Source organism: Nycticebus coucang, chromosome 1, assembly GCF_027406575.1.
Source record: "Nycticebus coucang isolate mNycCou1 chromosome 1, mNycCou1.pri, whole genome shotgun sequence".
NCBI classification, from domain to species: Eukaryota; Metazoa; Chordata; class Mammalia; order Primates; family Lorisidae; genus Nycticebus; species Nycticebus coucang.
This window is the reverse complement of record NC_069780.1, coordinates 169,625,998-169,649,764: the sequence shown is the minus strand read 5'-3', so window position 1 is coordinate 169,649,764 and position 23,767 is coordinate 169,625,998. Positions and strand designations below refer to the sequence as shown.

General features: G+C 43.8%; 1 protein-coding gene across 1 annotated transcript; it reads right to left on the bottom strand.

Moving 5' to 3' along the window:
* Positions 1-14,224: 14,224 nt before the first annotated feature.
* LOC128586639 (40S ribosomal protein S15a-like) lies at positions 14,225-14,634 on the bottom strand. The gene has a single exon (XM_053592641.1). It carries the CDS (start codon positions 14,629-14,631, stop codon positions 14,239-14,241), a length of 393 nt encoding a protein of 130 aa, XP_053448616.1. The 5' UTR covers positions 14,632-14,634; the 3' UTR covers positions 14,225-14,238.
* Positions 14,635-23,767: the final 9,133 nt, after the last annotated feature.

Below are 23,767 nucleotides of genomic sequence, written 5' to 3'. Positions count from 1 at the left end.
GGAGTCTCCCAACCACTGTGAAAAGGGAAGCTGGCTCCCCACCTGCCTTCCCGGTCAGGGCCCCACATTCTCATTTTGCTCTGGCCCTGCAAGTTATGCAGCTGGCCCAGACTATGCCTTTTATTATCTCTGTGTCCTTAGACAAGGTACTTTCTCTGTGCCTCTATTTCCTCAAAGTGAGAATGATAATAATAACTCCAAGATGGTTAGGGGATTGTCATGAAGATTAAACGAGTCGATTCAGGTGAGGCCTGGGAAACAGCAAGAACTAAATAGGTGGGTAGGGATGTGGTTTAATCCTGTCTGTAATCCCAGCACTCTGGAAGCGGAGGTGGTTGGCTTGCTTGAGCTCAGGAGTTCTGAGACCAGCCTGAGTGAGAGTGAGACCTCGTCTCTACTATAAATAGAAAAAACTAGCTGGGCATTGTGATGGGCCCTGTAGTCCCAGCTAACTCAGGTGGCTGAGGCAAGAGAATCTTTTTTTTTTCTTTTAGAGACAGAGTCTCACTTTATGGCCCTCGGTAGAGTGCCATGGCATCACACAGCTCACAGCAACCTCCAACTCCTGGGCTTAAGCGATTCTCTTGCCTCAGCCTCCCAAGTAGCTGGGACTACAGGCGCCCGCCACAACGCCTGGCTATTTTTTGGTTGCAGTTCAGCCGGGGCCGGGTTTGAACCCGCCACCCTTGGTATATGGGGCCCGCGCCTTATCGACCGAGCCACAGGCCCTGCCTGGAATTTAGTTGTTAATGTGATAGTACTAAGAGGTGGGGCCTTTAGGAGATGATTAGTTGTATAGATAGAGCCCTCAGGAATGGGATTAGTGCCCTTTTAAAAGAGGCCCCAGAGAGCTACCTGACTGTCCTTCAATTTAGGACACAGCAAAAAGGCACCACCTTCGAGGCAGATCAGCCCTCATCAGATGCTTAATCTGCTATTGCTTGGTTGCCTTGATCTTGGACTTCTAGTCTTCAGAACTGTGAGAAGTAAATTTCTATTACTGATAAATTACCCATTCTAAGCCATTTTGTTATAGTGTCAGGAATGGACTAAGGCATACTTCCAGAGTCAGTTTTGACTCAGTGATAAAAACCCACACTTTCTTTAAAAAGCAAAAAGGAATAGGCTCCACACCTGTAGCTCAAGCGGCTAATGTGCCAGCCACATACACCAGAGCTGGTGGGTTCAAAGCCCGGGCCAGCCAAACAACTACGACAACTACAACCAAAAAAAAAAAAAAAAATAGCCAGGTGTTGTAGCGGGTTACTGTAGTCCCAGCTACTTGGGAGGCTGAGGCAAGAGAATGGCTTAAGCCCAGGAATTGGAGGTTGCTGTGAGCTGTGATGCTATGGCACTCTACCCAGTGCTACAGCTTAAGGCTCTGTCTCAAAGAAAAAAAAAAGCAAAAGGGAATGAAGACAGAGAACAAGCCGAAGTCTGTTTCCATCTTGCTCTTCAGGCTCTGCAGAGATCAGCATATTTTTACTTGACCTTTAGGGTGTGTGGAGATCTCCTTGGGAGAAGCTTTCCCAACTGACTAAAAATTTCATGTTATGCTGAGGTCAAATAATTCTCCATCTGTTCATAAACACAGATGTTAGCCCCTACACTTTGAAATATTTTACTTTAGACAAAATTTATGATCACTCTTTTCTCCTAAGGGTGTCCTAAGTTTTCTTGGAGAATTATATAGTTTTCTTTCTTTTTTTTTTTTTTTTTGAGACAGAACCTCAAGCTGTCACCCTGGGTAGAGTTCCATGGCATCACAGCTCATAGCAACCTCTAACTCCTGGGCTCAAGTGATTCTCCTGCCTCTGTCTCCCAAGTAGCTGGGACCACAGGTGCCCGCCACAACGCCCAGCTATTTTTTGGTTGCAGCCATCATTGTTGTTTGGCAGGCAGGGCTGGATTCAAACCCGCCAACGCAGGTATATGTGGTTGGCACCTTAGCTGCTTGAGCCACAGGTGCCAAGCCACTTCTTTGAGAATTATAAATAGGCTACTTGGGAGGCTGAGGCAAGAGAATCGCTTAAGCCCAGGAGTTGGAGGTTGCTGTGAGCTGTGTGAGGCCGCGGCACTCTACCGAGGGCCATAAAGTGAGACTCTGTCTCTACAAAAAAAAAAAAAAAAAGAGAATTATAAATAGGAACAGATCTTAGCTCACATAGATGTCCATGCCAGACCAATGGCAGCCCAATTTCTTCCCACAGGCAACTGAAAGTGAGAGGCCGCAGCATATTCCCAGATGGGGGAAAATTTGGAGCAGTGTTTTTCAACTTTTTTACTTCGCATATTTGAACCTATAGTTAAACTTCTGCAGGACACTTAAATTATGTTGAGTGAAAGAAAAGAGTAAAATACCACTTACTGTGCTTTGAACTTCTTTTGAAAATTATTTAATGATCTTTAAAATTTTTCTTTTTTTTTTTGGTAGAGACAGAGTCTCACTTTATGGCCCTCGGTAGAATGCTGTGGCCTCACACAGCTCACAGCAACCTCCAACTCCTGGGCTTAGGCGATTCTCTTGCCTCAGCCTCCCGAGTAGCTGGGACTACAGGCGCCCGCCACAACACCCAGCTATTTTTTTGGTTGCAGTTTGGCTGGGGACGGGTTTGGACCCGCCACCCTCGGTATATGGGGCTGGCACCTTACTGACTGAGCCACAGGTGCCGCCCAGATCTTTAAAAATTTTCAAGGCACACCAGTGTGGCACCCCAGTTGAAAATCACTGCTCTGGAGGATAGCTGAAGCCTTGCCAGTTGAATTTCCTCCTCTTGGGAGTCACTTAAATTAGACTATTTTTGTGTCTTATTCTATATCTAACAGGGGCCTAACTCACAGTAGGAATTTAATAAATATTTGCAACTACGTTAATGAAATGCTATAAGATGAAAAAGAGAGGGCAGTGATTGATTGAGAAAGAAAGATTTCAGGCTCTAGCATCCTGTACTTTTTTTAGAGCCTGTACTTTTTTGTCACTTGGATACAAACTAAGATCTCTATGTGTGCACTTGTGGGTGTATTCAAGGACTAAAATGCATGTTTTATTTTAGTGACCACTTGCTAAATTTCAAGTTTACTAAACAGTCTGGTGTCTGAAGACTGCCATCTTTATTCAATGGAAATGGGAAATTCCTCAGCCTCTTGGTGCAGCAAAGGGTCTTTCAACCCTCCTCTGAAGATGGTGAAAAATCACCTGGATTAAGAGGCATTTGGGGAGCACAGCCATTTTGAATCTTCTATACTGTTTGCTCTGCAGGCTTAAATAAAGCCCTTTCTCATATTAAAAATAAATAAATAAATAAGAGGCATTTAGGGCTCATCGCCCATAGCTCAGCAGTTAGGGCACTGGCCACATGCATTGAGGCAGGTGGGTTCGAATTTGGCACTGGCCTGCAAAACAACAATGACAACTACAACAACAACAAATATGTAGCTGAGCATTGTGGTGGGAGCCTGTAGTCCCAACTACTGGGGGTGGGGTGGGGAGGGAGGAGGGCTAAGGCAAGAGAATCGCTTAAGCCCAGGAGTTTGAGGTTGTGAGCTGTGATGTCATAGCACTCTACTAAGACTCTGTCTCAAAAAAAAAAAAAAAAAGCATTTGCACTGTTCTTAATCTTTTTTTGTTATTATTTTCGTGAGACAGAGCCTCACTGTGTCACCCTGGGTAGAGTGCTATGGTGTCACAGCTCACAGCAACCTCTAACTCTTGGGCTTAAGCGATTCTCTTGCCTCAGCCTGTATTGTTCTTAATCTATTTTTTTATTATTAAATCCTAGCTGTGTACATTAATGCGATCATGGGGGACCATACACTGGTTTTATAGACAGTTTGACACATTTTCATCACATTGGTTAACATAGCCTTCCTGGCATTTTCTTAGTATTGTCCTTAATCTTATGGTGTTTTGGTTTGAGGGCCTGCTGGGAAGAATTTGTGGTTGATTGATTTGTTTATTTATTTTTTGCTATTTTGCAAAATATATAACCCAAGCTGGTCATAGAGAGGGAGACTTGATGAGCCTACTCTGTGATCTCTATTTGGCCTTTTTCAAAACACAAGTTAATAGTTTGTTTGATTTATTCATTAAATAAAGGTTTACCAAGTGTCCACTGTGAGTCACCTCCTAGCCTCTCCCAGTAAAACTGGAACTTCTCAAAAGCAGGAATGAGGCTGGATAAGGGGGCTCACACCTGTAATCCTAGCACTCTGGGAGGCCAAGTGGGTGTATGGCCTGAGCTCACAGGTTCGAGACCAGCTCTGAGCCAGAGTAAGACCCTGTTGTTGGACTTCTAGCCTTCATAACTATGAGAAATAAATTTCTATTGCTGATCTGATAAATTACCCAGCTAAACAACAATGACAAGTGCAATACAAAATAAACCGGTGTTGTGGCAGATGACTGTAGTCCCAGCTATCTGGGAGGCTGATGCAAGAGAATTGCTTTGAGCCCAAGAGTTTGAGGTTGCTGTGAGCTATGATATCATAGCACTCTACTCAAGGTGACAAAGTGAGACTCTGTCTCCAAAAAAAAAAATTAGCTAAGCATTGTGGTGGAAGCCTGTCATCTACTTGGGAGGCCGAGGCAAGACATCTCTTTAGCCCAAGAGTTTGAAGTTGCTGAGTTAGATGCCACAGCACTCTACCCAAGGTGACAGAGTGAGACTGTCTCAAAAAAAAAAAAACATGGTTAGGATTATAATGGCAATTACCTCACAGGATTGTTTTTTTTTTTGTGTGTGTGTGTGTGTGTGTGTGTGTGTTTTTTGGCCGGGACTGGGTTTGAACCTGCCACCTCCGGCATATGGGACTGGCGCCCTACTCCTTGAGCCACAGGCGCCACCCCACCTCACAGGATTGTTGATTAAATGAACTAATATATATAAAATGGTGGCTGGACACAGTGGCTCACACCTGTGATCCAAGTACTTTCGGAAGAGCAGGTGGGACTTTAAGCTTTTTTTTTTTTTTTCAGTTTTTGGCCCGGGCTGTGTTTGAACCCACCACCTCCGGCACATGGGGCCGATGCCCTACTCCTTTGAGCCACAGGCACCGCCCTTTTTTTTTTTTTAGAGACAGAGTCTCACTTTATTGCCCTCAGTAGAGTGCCGTGGTGTCACAGCTGACAGCAATTTCCAGCTCCTGGGCTTAGGCGATTCTCTTGCCTCAGCCTCCCAAATAGCTGGGACTACAGGCGCCTGCCACAACACCTGGCTATTTTTTTGTTGCAGTTGTCATTATTATTTAGCTGGCTCCCTACTCCTTTGAGCCACAGGCACCGCCCGAGCAGGTGGGACTTTAAGACCAGCCTGAGCAACATAGCAAGACCCTGTCTCTACAATAATATTAAAATATTAGTTGGGTGGCTTAGTGCCTGTAGTTCAGTGGTTAGGGTGCCGGCCACATACACCAGGGCTGACGAGTTTGAATCCAGCCCATGCCTGTCAAACAACAATGACAACTATAACTAAAAAATAGCCAGGTGTTGTGGCGGGTGCCTGTAGTCCCAGCTACTTGGGAGGCTGAGGCAGGAGAATAGCTTGACCTCAGGAGTTTGAGGTTGCTGTGAGCTGTAACACCATGGCACTCTACCGAGGGTAACATAATAAGACTCTCAAAAAAAAAAAAAAAAAGGTGGTGCCTATGGCTCAAGTGGCTAATACACCAGAGCTGGCAAATTCGAATCCAGCCAGGGCCTGCCAAACAATGACAACTACAACCAAAAAATAGCCAGGCTTTGTGGTGGGCACCTGTAGTCCCAGCTACTTGGGAGGCTGAGGCAAGGAGGATCCCTTGAGCCCAGGAATTCTAGGCTATAGGTTATATCATAGCTTGCTATAACAAGCTTGGCACCATCATAAGACCGACTCTATGATGAGTTAGACCAAGTCTCTAAAAAAATAAAGTGTTTAAGCAGGGGTGGGAGACATGAGGCAGTGGCGGTCACGTGTGGCCTACTGAAAGTGGGCTTTCCACTGAAGTCAAATTTTATAGAACAAATCCTTGGCACATGTAGTATGAGAGCCAAGATATGGTTAGTGATTAAAGCAAACTGCAGAATAGCATGCATAATAGAGTAGTTTGCACTTATATTTATTTATTTTTATTATTATTTTTTTGAGACAGAGTCTCACCTTGTCGCCCTTGGTAGAGTGCCTGTGGCGTCACAGCTCACAGCAACCTCCAGCTCTTGGGCTTAGGGGATTCTCTGGCCTCCGACTCCCGAGTTGCACTTATATTTTAAAAAGTGCTCATTTACGGGTGCGGTGGCTCATGCCTGTAATCCTAGCACTCTGGGAGGCCAAGGTGGGTGGATTACCTGAGCTCACACGTTTGAGACCAGCCTGAGCAAGAGCGAGACCCTGTCTCTAAAAATAGCTGGGCATTGTGGCCAGGTGTGAACCCATCAGCCCTGGAGCATGTGGCTGGTTCCCTAACCACTGGGCTACAGGAACCCAGCTAATTACCTGAATTTTAATTTTAGATTACCTCTTTCGACATCTTCCTTAGAAGATGGAAATAATCTGTACCTTTTCTGAACTTAGCATCTTGAATCTGTTTGCTGTCTTCGCCTGTCTACTTGAATATGCCTCAGAATCTTGGCATAAGTGGAACAGGTCCACATCTTTGTCTTCTTCCTCAGAGCTACTGGGAGCTCCTCAAGGTCAGAGGCCCTCCTGTGATTCTTGATATTCCTTATCCCCAAAATACTGTCATCAGTGCTTTGAACCAATTATATGGATAGGAAAGCTTCCAGGGCTTGACTGAAGCATGGAAGAATTCTGGGACAAGGAAACTGTGCCCTCTACAGGACTATTGAAAAAGTTCTCCCATGCAGCTACTTAGTAAAAAGAAGGATGTTGGGGGCGGCGCCTGTGGCTCAGTCGGTAAGGCGCCGGCCCCATATACCGAGGGTGGCGGGTTCAAGCCCGGCCCTGGCCAAACTGCAACCAAAAAATAGCCGTGCGTTGTGGCGGGCGCCTATAGTTCCAGCTACTTGGGAGGCTGAGGCAAGAGAAACGCTTAAGCCCAGGAGTTGGAGGTTGCTGTGAGCTGTGTGAGGCCACGGCACTCTACCGAGGGCCATAAAGCAAAACTCTGTCTCTACAAAAATAAATAAATAAATAAATAAAATAAAATAAAAGAGGGATGTTGGGCTGTTCTTTCCCTATCCCCTGTCACCAGGCCCTCTCTAAGCACACTTGTTGACCCACAATCTCAAGAAGCATGAAGAAGAAACTCAGCTTAAGCCAGCTTGAGGGCCGTGGAAAGCTTGGGAGACACAGAAGCAAGCTCTGTAGCACCTGGACAGCCATGGCTCCATTTCATCTGCTCTATATCTTGAATGTGTGTGCGTGTGTGTGTGGGAGGGGGTGTCACCAGGGCCACCGCACTCCGAAATTTCTATACAGAAGTGCCATATTTGGACTGCCCTTCTCTCAGGTCCCTCAAATGTTAGGGAAACCATGAAGCAGGCAGTAAGTGCACAGGCTCTGCCTGCTCATCACTCTGCCCCCCCCGTAGAGCTGGCTCTGTGCCCAGCCCAGAGCCCTCATGGTGTGTGTGTGTGGGGGGGGGGTTGGGAGGGAGGGGAGTGGGGGAGAGGAGTCAGAAAAACCTGTTATCTTGGTTGGCTCCCAATTTGCATTTCTCTTGACTCATTCCAGGGTAACCAAGTTGAGGTTTGGCATCTAATTCAGGGATGATCCCCAGGAGGGAGAAATAAAAAAGCTCATTGATGTCTCAAAAATTATTATGACTGACACAATTCAATGCTTTATGTGTCATCCAACCCTATCAAGGCTGTGCCTCACAAAATAAAAGTAATATATTCCTTCTTAAGATTTATCTGTGACCAAAGCTTTCCGTTTAGATCTTAGGGTTTCTGGTACTGCTGAGTTGATCGGGGATAAGAGAGGGCCCTGGTATCCAGGCTCTCTAGTCTGTAATTTGAAGGAAGGTGGCACCGAGAGAATCTTCTCTCCCTTCCGAATTCTGCCCGAGGCTAAATATGGTTTGAAAATCTGGAAGACAGTGGGATCCTCTCTTCCACGGAGGAGGAGCGCTAGTGTTTGGAGCCTAACAATCCTCTTTTTATTTGTGTATTTATTTTTTGAGACAGTTTTAATTTGTTATCACCCTGGGTAAAGTGGGATCCTCTCTTACACAGGGGGCGCTAGTGTTTGGAGCCTAACAATCTTTTTTTTGAGACAGAGTCAATTTGTTGTCACCCTGGGTAGAATGCCGTGATGTCATAGCTCACAGCAACCTCAAACTCTTGGGCTCAAGTAATCTTCTTGCCACCACAATGCCTGGTTATATATTTTTTCAGAGACCAGGTCTTACTCTGGCTCAGAGCTGGTCTCGAACTCTTGAGCTCAAGCAATCCACCCACCTCAGCCTCCCAGATGCTAGGATTACAGATCTGAGCCACGGTGCCCAGCCAGGAGCCTAACAATCTTAGAAAGAAGAAAGCTGTTGCTGACTTAAGAGCCAGTAGAACTTTCTCAAATAAAAACAGGCCAGGGCCAGGCCAGGTGGCTCACGCCTGTAATCCTAGCACTCTGAGAAGCTGAGGTGGGTGGACTGCTTGAGCTCACGAGTTCAAGACCAGCCTGAGCAAAAGTAAGACCCCTGTCTCTACTAAAAATAGAAAAAAAAACAAAAAACTAAGGCAAGAGCATCACTTGAGCCTGAGTGGTAAATTGCTGTGAGTTATGACACCACAGCACTCTGCCCAGGGTGACAGCTTGAGACTTGGTCTCAAAAACAAACAAACAACAACAACAAAAAAAAACTAAGCCAGGCATGGCTTCCCACTGGAATATTTGATCCTTGCTGAAAGTGTAGTTAGGCCTGTTTTGAGCTTGGCTAACCATTCCTACTCACTGAAAACCTGAAAGGTTTATTGTTCAGGTGGCTATAAAAGAACATGGAGGTTGTGAAAGGCCCACTGTTCTATGTTTGAAATAGTCATCCATCCCAAGGTTAAAATGAAATCAAAAAAATTTTTTTAAAAATATTTTTTCTGTGCAGTGGCAAAACAAAAAGAGAACATAAGCATTAGAAATCACTGTGCTGTAAAGACACAACTTCATATTTTTTACCAAGTAACTTTTCTGCTTGAGCACTGTTAATCATCAGCCCTTTCCCTGCTGGAACACTGGAGTGTATTCACCATTCATTCACCTGTTCTCTGAAATGGGTCCTGAGGGCAGCCAAGCCAAGCACCAAACAAGGCAATCTCAGACTCTGCAAATACCTTACGAGGTTTCAGTAGTCTGAAAGGAAGTTTTATGGCTCCGCTGAACCGGGGACCTAGAAAGAAAGGGAAAACAAGTCAGTTCATTTTCTTACCTCGTGTGAAACTAACATCAAATGAAGAGAAAATACCAAAAAAAACTCAGTTTGAAACCACATTAGGTCAGAAAAGTAATACATTCATTTTTAGAAAAAAATCTGTCTGCTTTACTTTTTTCTGGTCTCCTGTCACCTTTCCCTATTCTAAGTCACCCTTGGTCAGAAAAGGAGCACCTCACAGAGGCCTGTGAGGCAGAATTCAGCAAGATAGCAGGATGTGCAAATATAGTATATGGAGAGGCCGAGCAAGGACTTTGCTCTGGAGGTTACTGTAGGTATAATGCGACGGTGGGCGCTGGAAGACAAGAGTGGAAAGACAGCTTAGGGATACAGTTTGTGAGTCCTTGAATGCATGCTAAGGATTTTGTAATTAATCCTGAATCACGGCAATTTATCCTTAGGAGCAATTTTTATACTTTTTTAAAAAAGGAACTATTAAGTAGTAATTACTTCAGAAATTATTAAGTAATTTACTATTAAGTAGGAATAATTATTATAGACCTTAGAAACTGAAGATTAGCAATTCTAGTCAAATGAAAATAAAAACACAAAACAGAACACTCTATATCATACAACGTTCTTTGGGGAAGAATGTATATGTATATCTATTAAAACAAAAAGGGATATTTTGCCCATGGTTTTATAATCAGATTTTTTTAATTGAACATTATGAAGTAGATCTCTTCATGTGTTATTCTCCTACATAGTTATGTAGTATTTCAATTTTTCCTCACCTAACATTCCTGAGGAAGCTGACACCCTCTCATGAGTAATTAAATTAGGAGTGATTTTTTTTTTTTTTTTTTTTGTAGAGACAGAGTCTCAGTTTATCACCCTCGGTAGAGTGCCATGGCCTCACACAGCTCACAGCAACCTCCAACTCCTGGGCTTAAGCAATCCTCTTGCCTCAGCCTCCCGAGCAGCTGGGACTACAGGCGCCCGCCACAACGCCCGGCTATTTTTCGGTTGCAGTTCAGCCCGGGCTGGGTTTGAACCTGCCACCCTCGGTATATGGGGCCAGCGCCTTACCGACTGAGTCACAGGCGCCGCCCCAATTAGGAGTGATTTTTAAGGATGGGTCACTCCATTTTGGAATCATTGGTCTATAATATCACTTATGTTATAGGGATAACACTTATGTTATAATGATATTATAGGTTATAATTCATTAAACTCCTTTGGACAATTCTAGTTGTTTTTAATCGTACACATTTGCCAATAATGCCTCAGTAAATGCATAGAATTTATCTTTTTTTTTTTTTAAAGAGACAGAGTCTCACTTTGTTGCCCTTGGTAGAGTGCTATGGCGTCAAAGCTCACAGCAACCTCCAGCTCTTGGGCTCAGGTGATTCTCTTACCTCAGCCTCCCGAGTAGCTGGGACTACAGGTGCCCGCCACAATGCCCAGCTATTTTTTTGTTGCAATTTGGCCAGGCCTGGGTTCAAACCCTCCACCCTCCATATATGGGGCCAGCGCCCTACTCACTAAGCCATAGGTGCCGCCCCTATAATTTATAATTTTGTACACTTTTTTTTTTTGAGACAGACTCTTACTGTGTTGCCCTTGGTAAAGTACTGTGACGTCACAGCTCACAGCAACCTCCAGCTCTTGGGCTTAAACGATTCTCTTGCCTCAGCCTCCCAAGTAGCTGGGACTACAAGCATCCATCACAGCGCCTGGCTGTTTTTTGGTTGTAGTTGTCAGGCCCGAGCTGGGTTCAAACCTACCAGCCTCAGTGTATGTGGCCAGTGCCCTAACCACTGTGCTAGGAGCACCAAGCCAATTTTGTACACTTACAAAATCCTTTACAAAAATTCTTTGAAGTGCAGTTGCTGGGTCAAAGGCTTTCTATATATATGTGTGTATGCATTTAAAAAAAAATAGATAATTCGGGTGGCACCTGTGGCTCAGTGGGTAGGGCGCAGGCCCCATATACCGAGGGTGGCGGGTTCAAACCCGGCCCCAGCCAAACTGCAACAACAAAAAATAATAGCTGGGTGTTGTGGCGGGTGCCTGTGGTCCCAGCTACTTGGGAGGCTGAGGCAAGAGAATTGCCTAAGCCCAGGAATTGGAGGTTGCTGTGAGCTGTGTGATTCCACAGTACTCTACCTAGGGTGATAAAGTGAAACGCTGTCTCTAAAAAAAAATATATATATATATATAGATAGATAGATAGATATAGCTATACATAGATATAGATATAGATAATTCAAGGCCAGGGATGGCAGCTCATGCCTGAAATCTGATCACTATGGTTGGCTGAGGGGGGAGGATTGCTTGAGCCCAGGAGTCACAAGTTGCATGATAACCACTGCGCATTAGCTTAGGCAACAGACCATGACCCTGTCTCTAAAAAAAAGAAAAAAAACTTCAAGACTAGCCCTGAGCAAAAGTGAGACCCTGAGTCTCTACTAGAAATAGAAAAAACTGAGGCAGAGGATCACTTGAGCCCAAGAGGTTGCTGTGAGGTATGATGCCATGGCACTCTACCCAGGTGGACAGCTTGAGATTGCGTCTCAAAAAAAAGAACAAATAAAGAAAAAGAGGCGGCGCCTGTAGCTCAGTGAGTAGGGTGCTGGCCCCATATACCTAGGGTGTTGGGTTCAAACCCTGCCCTGGACAAACTGCAACAAAAAAATAGCTGGTCATTTGTAGTGGGCACCTGTAGTCTCAGCTACTTGGGAGGCTGAGCATGAGAATCGTCTAAGCCCAGGAGTTGGAGGTTGGGATGAGCTGTGATGCCATGACACTTTGCTGAGGACGATAAAGTGAGACTCTATCTCTACAAAAAAATAAAATAAAATAAAATAAAAAATATATAAAGAAAAGAAAAAGCTAATTCTGGCTTGGCGCCCAAGTAGCACAGTGGTTATGGTGCCAGGCACATACACCGAAGTTGGCAGGTTCGAACCTAGCCTGGGCCAGCTAAAACAACGACAACTGCAACAAAAATTAGCCAGGCGTTGTGGTGGGTTCCTGTAGTCACAGCTACGTGGGAGGCTGAAGCAAGATAATTGCTTAGGCTCAAAAGTTGGAGGTTGCTGTGAACTGTGACACACTACCGAGGGTGACATAGTAAGATTCTGTCTCCAAAAATAAAAATAGCCAGGTGTGGCAGGTGCCTACAGTCCAAGCTATGTGGGAGGCTGAGGCAAGAGAATCACTTGAGCCCAAGTGTTAGAGGTTGCAGTGAGCTATGATGCTAGGGCATTCTACCAAGAGCCACAAAAAGTGAAACTCTGTCTCAAAAAAAAAAAAGTTAATTCTAATGTCACTTCAGTTGGTGCTTCTTGCCTTTGAGATCTTGGTATTACTAGCTGACAAAGTCTATTACATTCAAAATATGTTGTACTTATTTCATTACTAGTAAGCCTAAAAATTTGTTTTCATATGGCTATCAGCCATTTATATTTCTGTTGAAAATACGTTTCTTTTTTTTTTTTTTTGTAGAGACAGAGTCTCACTGTACCGCCCTCGGGTAGAGTGCCGTGGCGTCACATGGCTCACAGCAACCTCTAACTCTTGGGCTTACGCGATTCTCTTGCCTCAGCCTCCCGAGTAGCTGGGACTACAGGCGCCCGCCACAACGCCTGGCTATTTTTTTGTTGCAGTTTGGCCGGGGCTGGGTTTGAACCCACCACCCTCGGCATATGGGGCCGGCGCCCTACTCACTGAGCCACAGGCACCGCCCGAAAATATGTTTTTTTGAGAACTATCTGTATATATGTACATTGCACATTTACCTTATTATTAATTTTTTTTTTGAGACAGTCTCACTCTGTTGCCCTGGATAGAGTACCGTTGCAACATAGTTCACAGCAATCTTAAATTCTTGGGCTGGAGCAATCCTCTTGCCTCCACCTCCCAAGTAGCTGAGACTACAGGCACCCACCAGAATGCCTAGCTAGTTTTTCTATTTTTAGTAGAAATGGGGTCTCACTCTTGCTTGGTCTGGTCTCAAACTCCTGAGCTCAGGCAATCCACCTGCCTCAGCCTCCCAGAGTGCTAGGATTACAGGTCTGAGCCACCATGCCCGAACCAAATTTCTCTTTTTTTTTTTTTTGAGACAGAGTCTCACTATGTTCCCCTTGGTAGAGTGCTGTAGCGTTACAGCTCACAGGAACCTCAAACTCTTGGGCTTAAGCAATTCTCTTGCCTCAACCTCCCAAGTATCTGGGACTACAGGCACTCGCCACAACGCCTGGCTATTTTTTTTGTTGCAGTTATCATTGTTTAGCTGGCCTGGGCTGGGATCGAACCCACCAGCCTTGCTTGGTACATGTGACTGGCGCCATAATCACAGTGCTATGGTGCCGCGCAAACTCACAACCACTTCAAACTCTTGGGCTCTTGGGCTCAAGAGATCCTCTTAGGCCAGGCTCGGTGGCTCATGCCTGTAATCCAAGCACTCTGGGAGGCTGAGGCAGGATGATCACCTAAGTTCACGAGTTTGAGACCAGCCTGAGCTAGAGTGAGACCCTGTCTCTAAAAATAGCCAGGCATTGTGGTGGGCACCTGTAGTCCCTGCTACCCGGGAGGCTTAGGCAAGAGAAGTGCTTGAGCCCAAGAGTCTGAGGTTACTGTGAGCTATGACACCCCGGCACTCTACCAGGGGAAACAAAGTGAGACCCTGTCTCAAAAAAAAAGAGAGAGATCCTCTTGCCTCAGTCTCCCAAATAGCTGGGACTATAGATGTCCGCCACAATACCCAGCTAGTTTTTCTTCTTTTTTTTCTTTTTGCAGTTTTTGGCCTGGGCTGGGTTTGGTATATGGGACGGGCGCCCCACTCCTTTGAGCCACAGGCACCACCCTAGTTTTTCTTTCTTTTTTTTTTTTTTGTCCATTGAGGCATTTTATTTTTCAGTATGTATTACATCCCTAGAAAAAGAATCCCAGGATTTTCCCTCCTGTGTGTTTTCCTCTTGCTTCTTCGTGGTCCATGATGCCCACTAAAGTTGTCAGTACAATGAAACCAAACTGGTGGGATGAGAGCAGATCATTCTGCCATTTTTCTAGATCTTTGAGTTGCACATCAAACCTTGGGCTGATCACTCCACACTTGTTTAACCTGCCTATGAGGTTCACAACAATTTTCCCAGCTCTGTGATCATCGATGATTTCAAATTCGCCAATGTAACCCTGCTTCATCATCACAGTTAGAAACCAGACAATGACTTTGGAGCATGGCCTTATAAGAACCTGGCGTTTGCCTCTCTTTTCGGCATTGTTGATGCTCTTAAGAGCATCAGCCAGGACGTTCATGCGCACCATTATGGCAGCACGGAAAGAGGGCGGAAAAAAGCAGTTTTTCTATTTTTAATAGAGACAGGGTTTCATTCTTGCTCAGGCTGGTCTCAAAGCCCTGAGGTCAGATGATCCACTTGCCTCGGCTTCCCAGAGTGTAAGGAGCCCCCATGCCCATCCTTACATTTTTTAAATGGTTTTACTTACATCAGTTGTGAACGTACATTATTTATGAACATCTCAGCATGCCAATAAATACATAGCTACATCATTATTTGTAATGATCCACTATATGGATGTCACACAATTTTCTATTTTTTTTTTTTTGAGACAGTCTCATACTAAGAGTAGAGTTGCCCATGCTAGAGTAGAGTGCTGTGGTGTAAGCCTAACTCACAGCAACCTCAAACTCCTGGGTTCAAGCAACCTTCGTGCCTCAGCTTCTCAAGTAGCTGGGACAGCAGGCACCCATCGTGGTGCCCAGCTAATTTTTCTATTTTTAATAGATAAGGAACCTCATCCTTGCTCAGATCTTGAGCTCCTATGCTTAAGAGATCCTCCTATCTCGGCCTCCCAGAGTGCTATGATTACATGCATGAGCTATCAAGCCTGGCAAATTTTCTTTTTTTTTGTGGTTTTTTTTTTTTTGGCCAGGGCTGGGTTTGAACCCGCCACCTCCGGCATATGGGACCAGCGCCCTACTCCTTGAGCCACAGGTGCTGCCCATGCCTGGAAAATTTTCTAATTCTTGACTATTTATCAACTATCTTGATTCTTGACTATCAAGCCCGGTAAATTTTCTATTCTTGATTATTTAGGTAATAAGCCTTTATGCTTGTGTCCAACTCTTTTTTTCGTAGAATCAGATTCAAATGACTTGAACATCGTTAGTAATATCGACTCTTGGGTGTACTATGTTAAAATGGCTTCCCCCGTTGTTCTTTTAATTTTACTTATTTTAGGATGCAGCTTTTATATTTTTAGTAGCAAAATTCATATATTGATTCAAATATGGAACCAGCCTTGCATTCCGAAATTAAACTCGGTTGTGGTGTATTATTATTTGCATGTACACATTTGTGGATTTGCTTTGATAAAGAATCTATTATTCTTGTGTAATTTCATGAGGTGTATTAGACCAAGTTTTCTTTAAATTGTTTTTATCTGGTTTTTATATCAGGGTAATTTTGGCCTCAGAAAATAAAGTGGGGATGGGTCCCAGAGCTCTTAAGTAACCGTAGGCTCTTACTTACCCTAGTTTCTCCCTCTCCCCAATCTGCTCAGTGTGTTCATTTCCTGGGGCTTTAGTTTCACCCTCTGCTGTACCTTTGTATGGCTGTACTTATGCCCAAGGCTACAAAGTGGAAGCCTGACTCTAGGGGGAAATCCAGCAAATTGTTGGTTTGGTGACAATTTAGTTCTAGTCTTAGCCAAATATGCCTGCTTCTAATTACATTTCAGAGTCCGCACATTGCTGTGCTACATATTGTGTAGCTGCGTTGAATGACAGAGTGCTTCCTCCATCTTACTGGACCTAGACTCACAAATTTGGTTTCGATTAATAACTGTTTATTTATTTATTTTCTGAGACCAAGTTTCACTTTGTTGCCCTCGGTAAGAGTGCCGTGGTTTCACAGCGTACAGCAACCTCAAACTCTAGGGTTGAAGTGATCCTCTTGCCTCACCCTCCCAAGTAGCTGAGACTACAGGCACCCACTGCAATGCCCAGCTATTTTTTAGAGAGAGAGTCTTGCTTTTGCTCAGCCTGGTTTTGAACTCCTGAGCTCAGGCAATCCACCCGCCTTGGCCTCCCTAGTGCTATGGTGCCTGGCTCTATTTAGTTTTAGCTCCCCTTCCCCTTTACTATACGTACATTGTACTAACCCCTCTCCTTTCACTTCTTTTGATGTATGCTGAGATTTCATAAAAGAAAAAATTTAAAACTCGGGGGGCACCTATGGCTCAAAGGAGTAGGGCACTGGCCCCATATACTGGAGGTGGCAGGTTCAAACCTGGCCCAAGCCAAAAACTGCAAAAAAAAAAAAAAAAAAACAACAGGGCGGCGCCTGTGGCTCAGTGAGTAGGGCGCCGGCCCCATATGCCGAGGGTGGCGGGTTCGGACCCAGCCCCGGCCAAACTGCAACAGAAAAATAGCCGGGCGTTGTGGCGGGCGCCTGTAGTCCCAGCTGCTCGGGAGGCTGAGGCAAGAGAATCACGTAAGCCCAAGAGTTAGAGGTTGCTGTGAGCCGTGTGACGCCACGGCACTCTACCAGAGGGCGGTACAGTGAGACTCTGTCTCCACAAAAAAAAAAAAAAAAAAACAAAAATAAAAACTCAGATAATTAAGAATTTTGCCATCTAGAAAATCTTTCTTTTCTTTTTTTTTTTGAGACAGAGCCTCATTATGTCAGCCTTGGTAGAGTGCCATGGTGTGCCACCTCATAGGAACCTCAAACTCTTGGGCTCAGGCAATTCTCTTCCCTCAGCCTCTCAAGTAGCTGGAACTACAGGCACCCACCATAGTACCTGCCTATTTTTTTTGTTGCAGTTGTCATTTTAGCTGCCCGGGCCGGGTTCAAACCCACCAGCCTTGGTGTTATGTGGCGGGCACCCTACCCACTGAGCCACAGGTGCTGCCCATCTAGAAAATCTTATTTTTCAGCTGGGCACTGTGCTTATAGTCCCAGCTAATTGGTATATGTGGAGGCTGAACTGGGAGGAATACTTGAGCCCGAGAGTTGTAGGGCACTATGAAGGCATCTGTGAATAGCCGTGGCATTCTAGCCTAGGCAACATAGTAAGACCCCATCTCTAAAAAATAACAAACAGAAAACCTTATTTTCCTTTTAGCTCATCTTTGTTTTCTACAATTCCAAAGCCTTTTCTTCCATGTCTTTCTTTTAATCCAAACAGCAGACAGGAAGACAGGCAGTCTGCTCCAGTGTAATTACAAAAATTTCAGGAGGCAAGTGGTTTTAACTTCTCCGAAAGGAAGGATTTCCTTAAGGCTATTGTAACTTGCTTAAATTTCAGGCCTCCTTGATAAAAAAAAATCAATGAAGGAAGTGCATCAAGTGTTTCTCTTAATGTAAGGCTCTCCCTTACATTAAGTGTGGGGACATTAAGTATAGATGTCCCCTATATATAGAAACACCTGATCACAGAACTGAAGAATTTTGGAACAGAGAGTAACTAGATGTGCCCTAATATATAGAAACACCTGATCACAGAACTGAAGAATTTTGGAACAGAGAGTAACTAGAAATTGTGCCCAAGCTTAACAGATGTGGTTGCACATTAAAATTGGAAGAGTATGTAGGTAAAATTTCCAGGGGCTGAGATACAACAAAACCAAATGCCCACAGGGCGAGGCTGGTAGACAAGTAGGAAATTGTGGAGGCTGTGTTAAACTGTCCAAAACAGGCTTTGTCTAAAATTTATCTACTGAAGGGAGTGGGCCCTAGTGTTAGTTTTAGCTAATTGTTACCATTATAGACACAAGCCCTGTGTTATCAGATCTACTTTTTCAAGAGAAGCCAAATTGGGATTTTCTCATCAAATTTTGGTGTAATACTTGCTCAGAGTTTCTTATAACCGTGTTTTGGCCAAATACAACATAGCTATATCATAGGTACAACATACAGGGTATCATTTCTGATTTCTGGCTTGGAGAAAGGTTAAAATGCAGAGCAAAGGAGATGAAATTTCTTCCTTTTTTCTATCCTTACTTAACCATTGCCCTTGGAAAGATATAGCTTTGACAGTTTTTTTTTTTTTTTTTTTTTTGAGACAGAGTCTCACTGTATTGCCCTCGGTAGAGTGCTGTGGCGTTACAGCTCACAGCAACCTCCAACTCCTGGGCTTAGGCAATTCTCTTGCCTCAGCCTCCTGAGTAGCTGGACTACAGGTGCCCACCACAACGCCCAGCTATTTTTTTGTTGCAGTTTGGCTGGGGCTGAGTTTGAACCCATCACCCTCGGTATATGGGGCCGGCACCCTACTCATTTAGCCACAGGTGCCGCCCATGACAGTTCTTTGGAAAGGAGAAAAGGCTGATGGGTAGGCCTCTGAGGTATATTTTATCTTAAGCATTAACACTTTACAGATAGAGAGTTGGCTAAAAGAAACCATTATAAGAGGTACATAGCAGGTTAAAAGCTCAGGTTTTGATGTCAACAAAATTCTCCCAACTATGTAGCTTTCTGATGATCTAACCCAATTCAAGAGGAGACTGTATCATTCAAATGATCTTTTATTATAGCAACAGCAAATTACTTAACCCCAAACCTCAATTTATTCATATGTAATGAATAGCTACCATGCAGCAGTGTTGTATGAAATAATATATGCTGTTTAGCACAGTGATGTAGAGCCAGTTGAAATCCTTTAAGTAGCAGTGACACAATCAGGTGCTTTAGGATGAATAATCCAGGGCTCGTAGGCTGAATAAACTAGAGATGGGAGACAGAAAGAAAATGCCACACTCAAGTTTGGATACAGACAGATTTGGAAATGACTTCAACAAGAGAGAATCTAAAGCTTGGAAGAAGGATGAAATCACCAATAGCAAGTACATATAGAGAAAATGCTGATGACAGAAGCACGGAAGTGCTGCTTTGGAGGAGAGAAGGAATGTTCAGAAAGTTAAGAGAAAAAACAAACCAGGTACTTTGGTGCTGTAGAAGACAAGGGGAAAAAGGGTGTAGCAAAACCAGCATTCATTTTCCCAAAACTTTATTTTGGCTGCCATGAAATAATTATCAACTTTGAGGCAGCTGACCATTTGAGTTCTATTCAAATGATGTATACAGACAGTCCCCGAGTTACAAATATCTGACTTAGGAACAACTTTAACTTATGAACAGAGTATTACAATAAGTCCCCAAGTTACAAACATCCCACTGATGTTCGTCTTACATTTACAAATGGAGGCTTCCACAACTTACATACAAATTCAACCTGAGAACAAATCTACAGAACCTATCTCATTCATAACCTGGGGACTGCCTGTAATAGTATTTTAAATTTTGGAAAAGGTCGCCTTATACCAATGCCTGGCCTTTTAAACAGAATCCTTAAGAGGTTGGTTATAGGGTGGCACCTGTGGCTCAGCGGGTAGGGTGCCGGTCCCATATGCCGGAGGTGGTGGGTTCAAACCCAGCCCCGGCCAAATTAAAAAAAAAAAAAAAAGAGGTGGTTATAATTTTGAAGGCTGGCAGTAATTTCTTTGAAAGCAATCCCCATCCATTTTATTGCCGCAGTTAAAAATTGAAAGAAACTGGCTGGGCGCAGTGGCTCACACGTGTAATGTGGGAGGCCCAGGCAGGTGGATTGCCTGCCCTCAGCAGTTCAAGACCAGCCTGAGCCAGAGCGAGACCCCATCTCTAAAAATAGATGGGCGTTGTGGCGGGCGCCTGTAGTCCTATCTACTTGGGAGACTGAGACAGAGGATTTGAGCACAAGAGTTTGAGGTTGCTGTGAGCTGTGATGCAAGAGCACTCTACTGAGGGTGACAAAGTGAGACTCTGTCTTAAAAAAAAATAAAATAAACTAGTTTTTTCTTTTTCAATTATTTCTTTTCTATAGCCATTCATACTACAAATTATAATCCTTTCTCTCTCCCACTTCATCTCTGTGGTTCCAACTATACGAACTATAGGACATGATTTCAAACAAATTCACTATCTTGGTCACTCTCTTTGGAGTATCACTTTATACTTATTATTTTTTTTTTTTTGTAGAGACAGAGTCTCACTTTATCGCCCTTGGTAGAGTGCAGTGGCGTCACACAGCTCACAGCAACCTCCAAATCCTTGGGCTCAGGCGATTCTCTTGCCTCAGCCTCCCAAGTACCTGGGACTACAGGTGCCTGCCACAATGCCCAGCTATTTTTTTGTTGCAGTTTGGCCGGGGCTGGGTTTGAACCTGCCACCCTCAGCATATGGGGCCGGCGCCCTACCCGCTGAGCCACAGGCGCCACCCTATACTTATTTTTTAAAATAACTTCATACTTATTGCTTAGAATTGAGCAACATACTCCAGATAGGGTATGACCAATGGCAAGTGTAGGACTATATCTTGTTTAGACATTATTCAGATAAAGAACACAAAGAACCTCTTTCGCTATGTTAAGAATTCCAATACTAGCGAGCTAATTTAGTTGTGACCGGCAGTCAGTCACCCTGGGTAGAGCGCAAGAGTATCATTATAGCTCACAGCAACCTCAAATTCCTGGGCTCCAGTGATCCTTCCACCTCAGCATCCTGAGTAGCTGGACTATAGGCATGAACCGTAACACCTGCTAGTTTTTCTATTTTTAGTAGAGACAGAGTTTCAGTCTTGCTCAGGCTGTCTGGAATCCGGAACTCCTGAGTTCAAGTGATCCTCCCACCTTGGCCTCCCAGAGTGCTAGGATTGCAGGCATGAGCTACTGTGCCCCACATTTTTAACTTCCCTCAGGCTTCCCACACCACACATTATTAGTAAAAGGTAGGCCTTTTGTTTTTGTCTACTTGTAATGCACAATAGGATTGCACTGAAATAGCTTGCAAAGTTTTTATTTTATTGAGTCTCACTCCGTTGTCTGGGTTTAGAGTGCCAATGATGTTGCCTCAGCCTCCCTAGGTAGCTGGGACTATAAATACCACAATGCCCAGCTACTTTTTCTGTATTTTTTTTTTTTTACTAGGGATGGGGGGTGGGAGGCTGGGTCTCTCATCTCTCTCTTGCTCAAGCTGGTCTCCACAACTCCTGAGTTCAAGTGATCCACCTGCCCTTGCCTCCCAGAGAGGTAGGATTAAAGGCCTGAGCCACTGTGCCCCACCAGTTTGCTAAGTTTTTGACAGCTCATAGAAAAACTCCAGGTAAATTACAAGACCAAGGATTTTCTCTCATCTGAAACCTATCAGATTGCATTATCCTGTAATTCTACAATATAGAGCTTACCTTTATCCAAGGCCTAGGTATGTTTTCCATTTTCCCTTTCTACTTCTGAACTCTTTTTCTATAAAATCATATCATATACTTGGGATTGTATTAGAATAAAGTGAATATAGTAGCTTTTTTTTTTTTTTTTTTGCAGTTTTTGAGTTTTTGGCCCGGTTCGAACCCGCCACCTTGGGTATGTGGGGCTGGCACCCTACTCCTTTGAGCCACAGGCACTGCCCAGAATAAGGTGAATATAGTAGCTTTATATTTAACATAGACTCAGGTTTAAGTGATTTTCGAAAATATTATTCAGGCTTTAAATTAGTAATATGATTGTTTTCTATTTCCAGATTTTATTTTACGTCTAATACATATTATTATACTAAGCAAGATACAGGAAGACTAAAATTAGCCTACAGGTAAACAAATTGCTTAGGGAATTGGTAATATTATGATTTGGTGAACATTCCAATTAGTGTACCTGATAAACACACTATGTGGCTGATGACAAAATACCCTAATGACTGTCTCAAAAAAAAATACACATATATATAATTTAGCTTAGGACTTTAGAGTACATTATAGTCACTGATACAAACCATGTTTATTTAAAAGCGTGCTCCAGGGCCGGGCGAGGTGGCCCACGTCTATAATCCTAGCAGTCTGGGAGACCAAGGCGAGTGGATTGCCTGAGCTCAGGAGTTCAACACCAGGCAGGCATTGTGTTGGGTGGCTGTAGTCTCAGCTACTTGGGAAGCTGAGGCAAGAGGATCTCTTGAGCCTGGGAGTTTGAGGTTGCTGTGAACTATGACGACAATCTTGCACTCTACCCAGTGTGACACTCTGTCTTTTGAAAAAAAAATCTAATTTGTAAGGATCCTGTAGTACTTTATTTTTTTAAGAGACAAGGTCTTACATATTTTGGGGTGTTACCCCTAAGTACTGTATTATAATAATAATAGTTTGTTAAAAAGAGACAAGGTCTTCTATTATCCAGGTTGGAATGCAGTAAAGATCATACATACTTCACTGCAATCTCGACCTTCGACCTCCGGGGCTCAAGTGATCCTTCTGTCTCAGCCTCTTCAGTAACTGGGACTACAGGTACATGACCATACCTGGCTAATTTAAAAAAAAATTTTTTTTTTTTGAGACAGAGCCTCAAGCTGTCGCCCTGGGTAGTGCCGTGGCATCACAGCTCACAGCAGCCTCCAACTCCTGGGCTCAAGTGATTCTCTTGCCTCCGCCTCCCAAGTAGCTGGGACCACAGGCGCCCGCCACAACGCCCGGCTATTTTTTGGTTGCAGCCATCATTGTTTGGCAGGCCCAGGCTGGATTCAAACCTGCCAGCCCAGGTGTATGTGGCTGATGCATTAGCCGCTTGAGCCACAGGTGCTGAGCCAATTTTTAAATTTTTTTTTTTTTTTTAATTGTTGGGGATTCATTGCAATTTTTAAATTTTTTAATAAAGACAGGGTCTCACTATGTTGGCCAGGCTTGAACTCCTGGGATTAAGTGATCCTCCTGCCTCAGTCTCTTAAAGTGCTGGGATTGTGGACATGAGTCACTGCCTGGCATCCTATCATGTTGGAAAATATTCAGTTTCTCTGTTTACTGATAAGAAACCTCCAAGACTTCAAAGTACATTAAGTGAAAAACAGGAAGATACAGAACAATGCACTTTGCATGCTGGCATTTGCATAAAGAAGAAAGAATGCATATATTCATGCTAATATGTGGTATACAGATCATCTGCAGAAGGATAAACAGGTATATGCCTCTGGGAAGGGGATTAACATAACTAGAAGACAAGGTGAAGTACGATACTAAATACCTATTTTATGTTATATACCACTCTGTAGCTTTCGACTTTCTTACCATGTTTACGAGCCATCCATTCAAATAAATACCCCAAAGAATGCTATTTTAAAATGCAGATGCTAAGGCTTATTCTGCCCTGCTTCAGTGAGAATCTTTGCAAATAGGGCTTAGAAATCTTAATTTTTAATGTTCCCCAGATGACTCTCATTCATAGTCAAGTTTGAAACTATGCTATGAAATCATCTTTTAGGATCCTACATCATTTTCCCTTTATTGGGAGGTATAGCTCTGTGAAGTTTTTTTTTTTAATATAAAAAATGGTGGGTAATTAAAGGAACTTTTTTTTTTTTTGCGGTTTTTGGCCAGGGCCGGATTTGAACCTACCACCTTCGATATATGGGGCCGGTGCCCTACT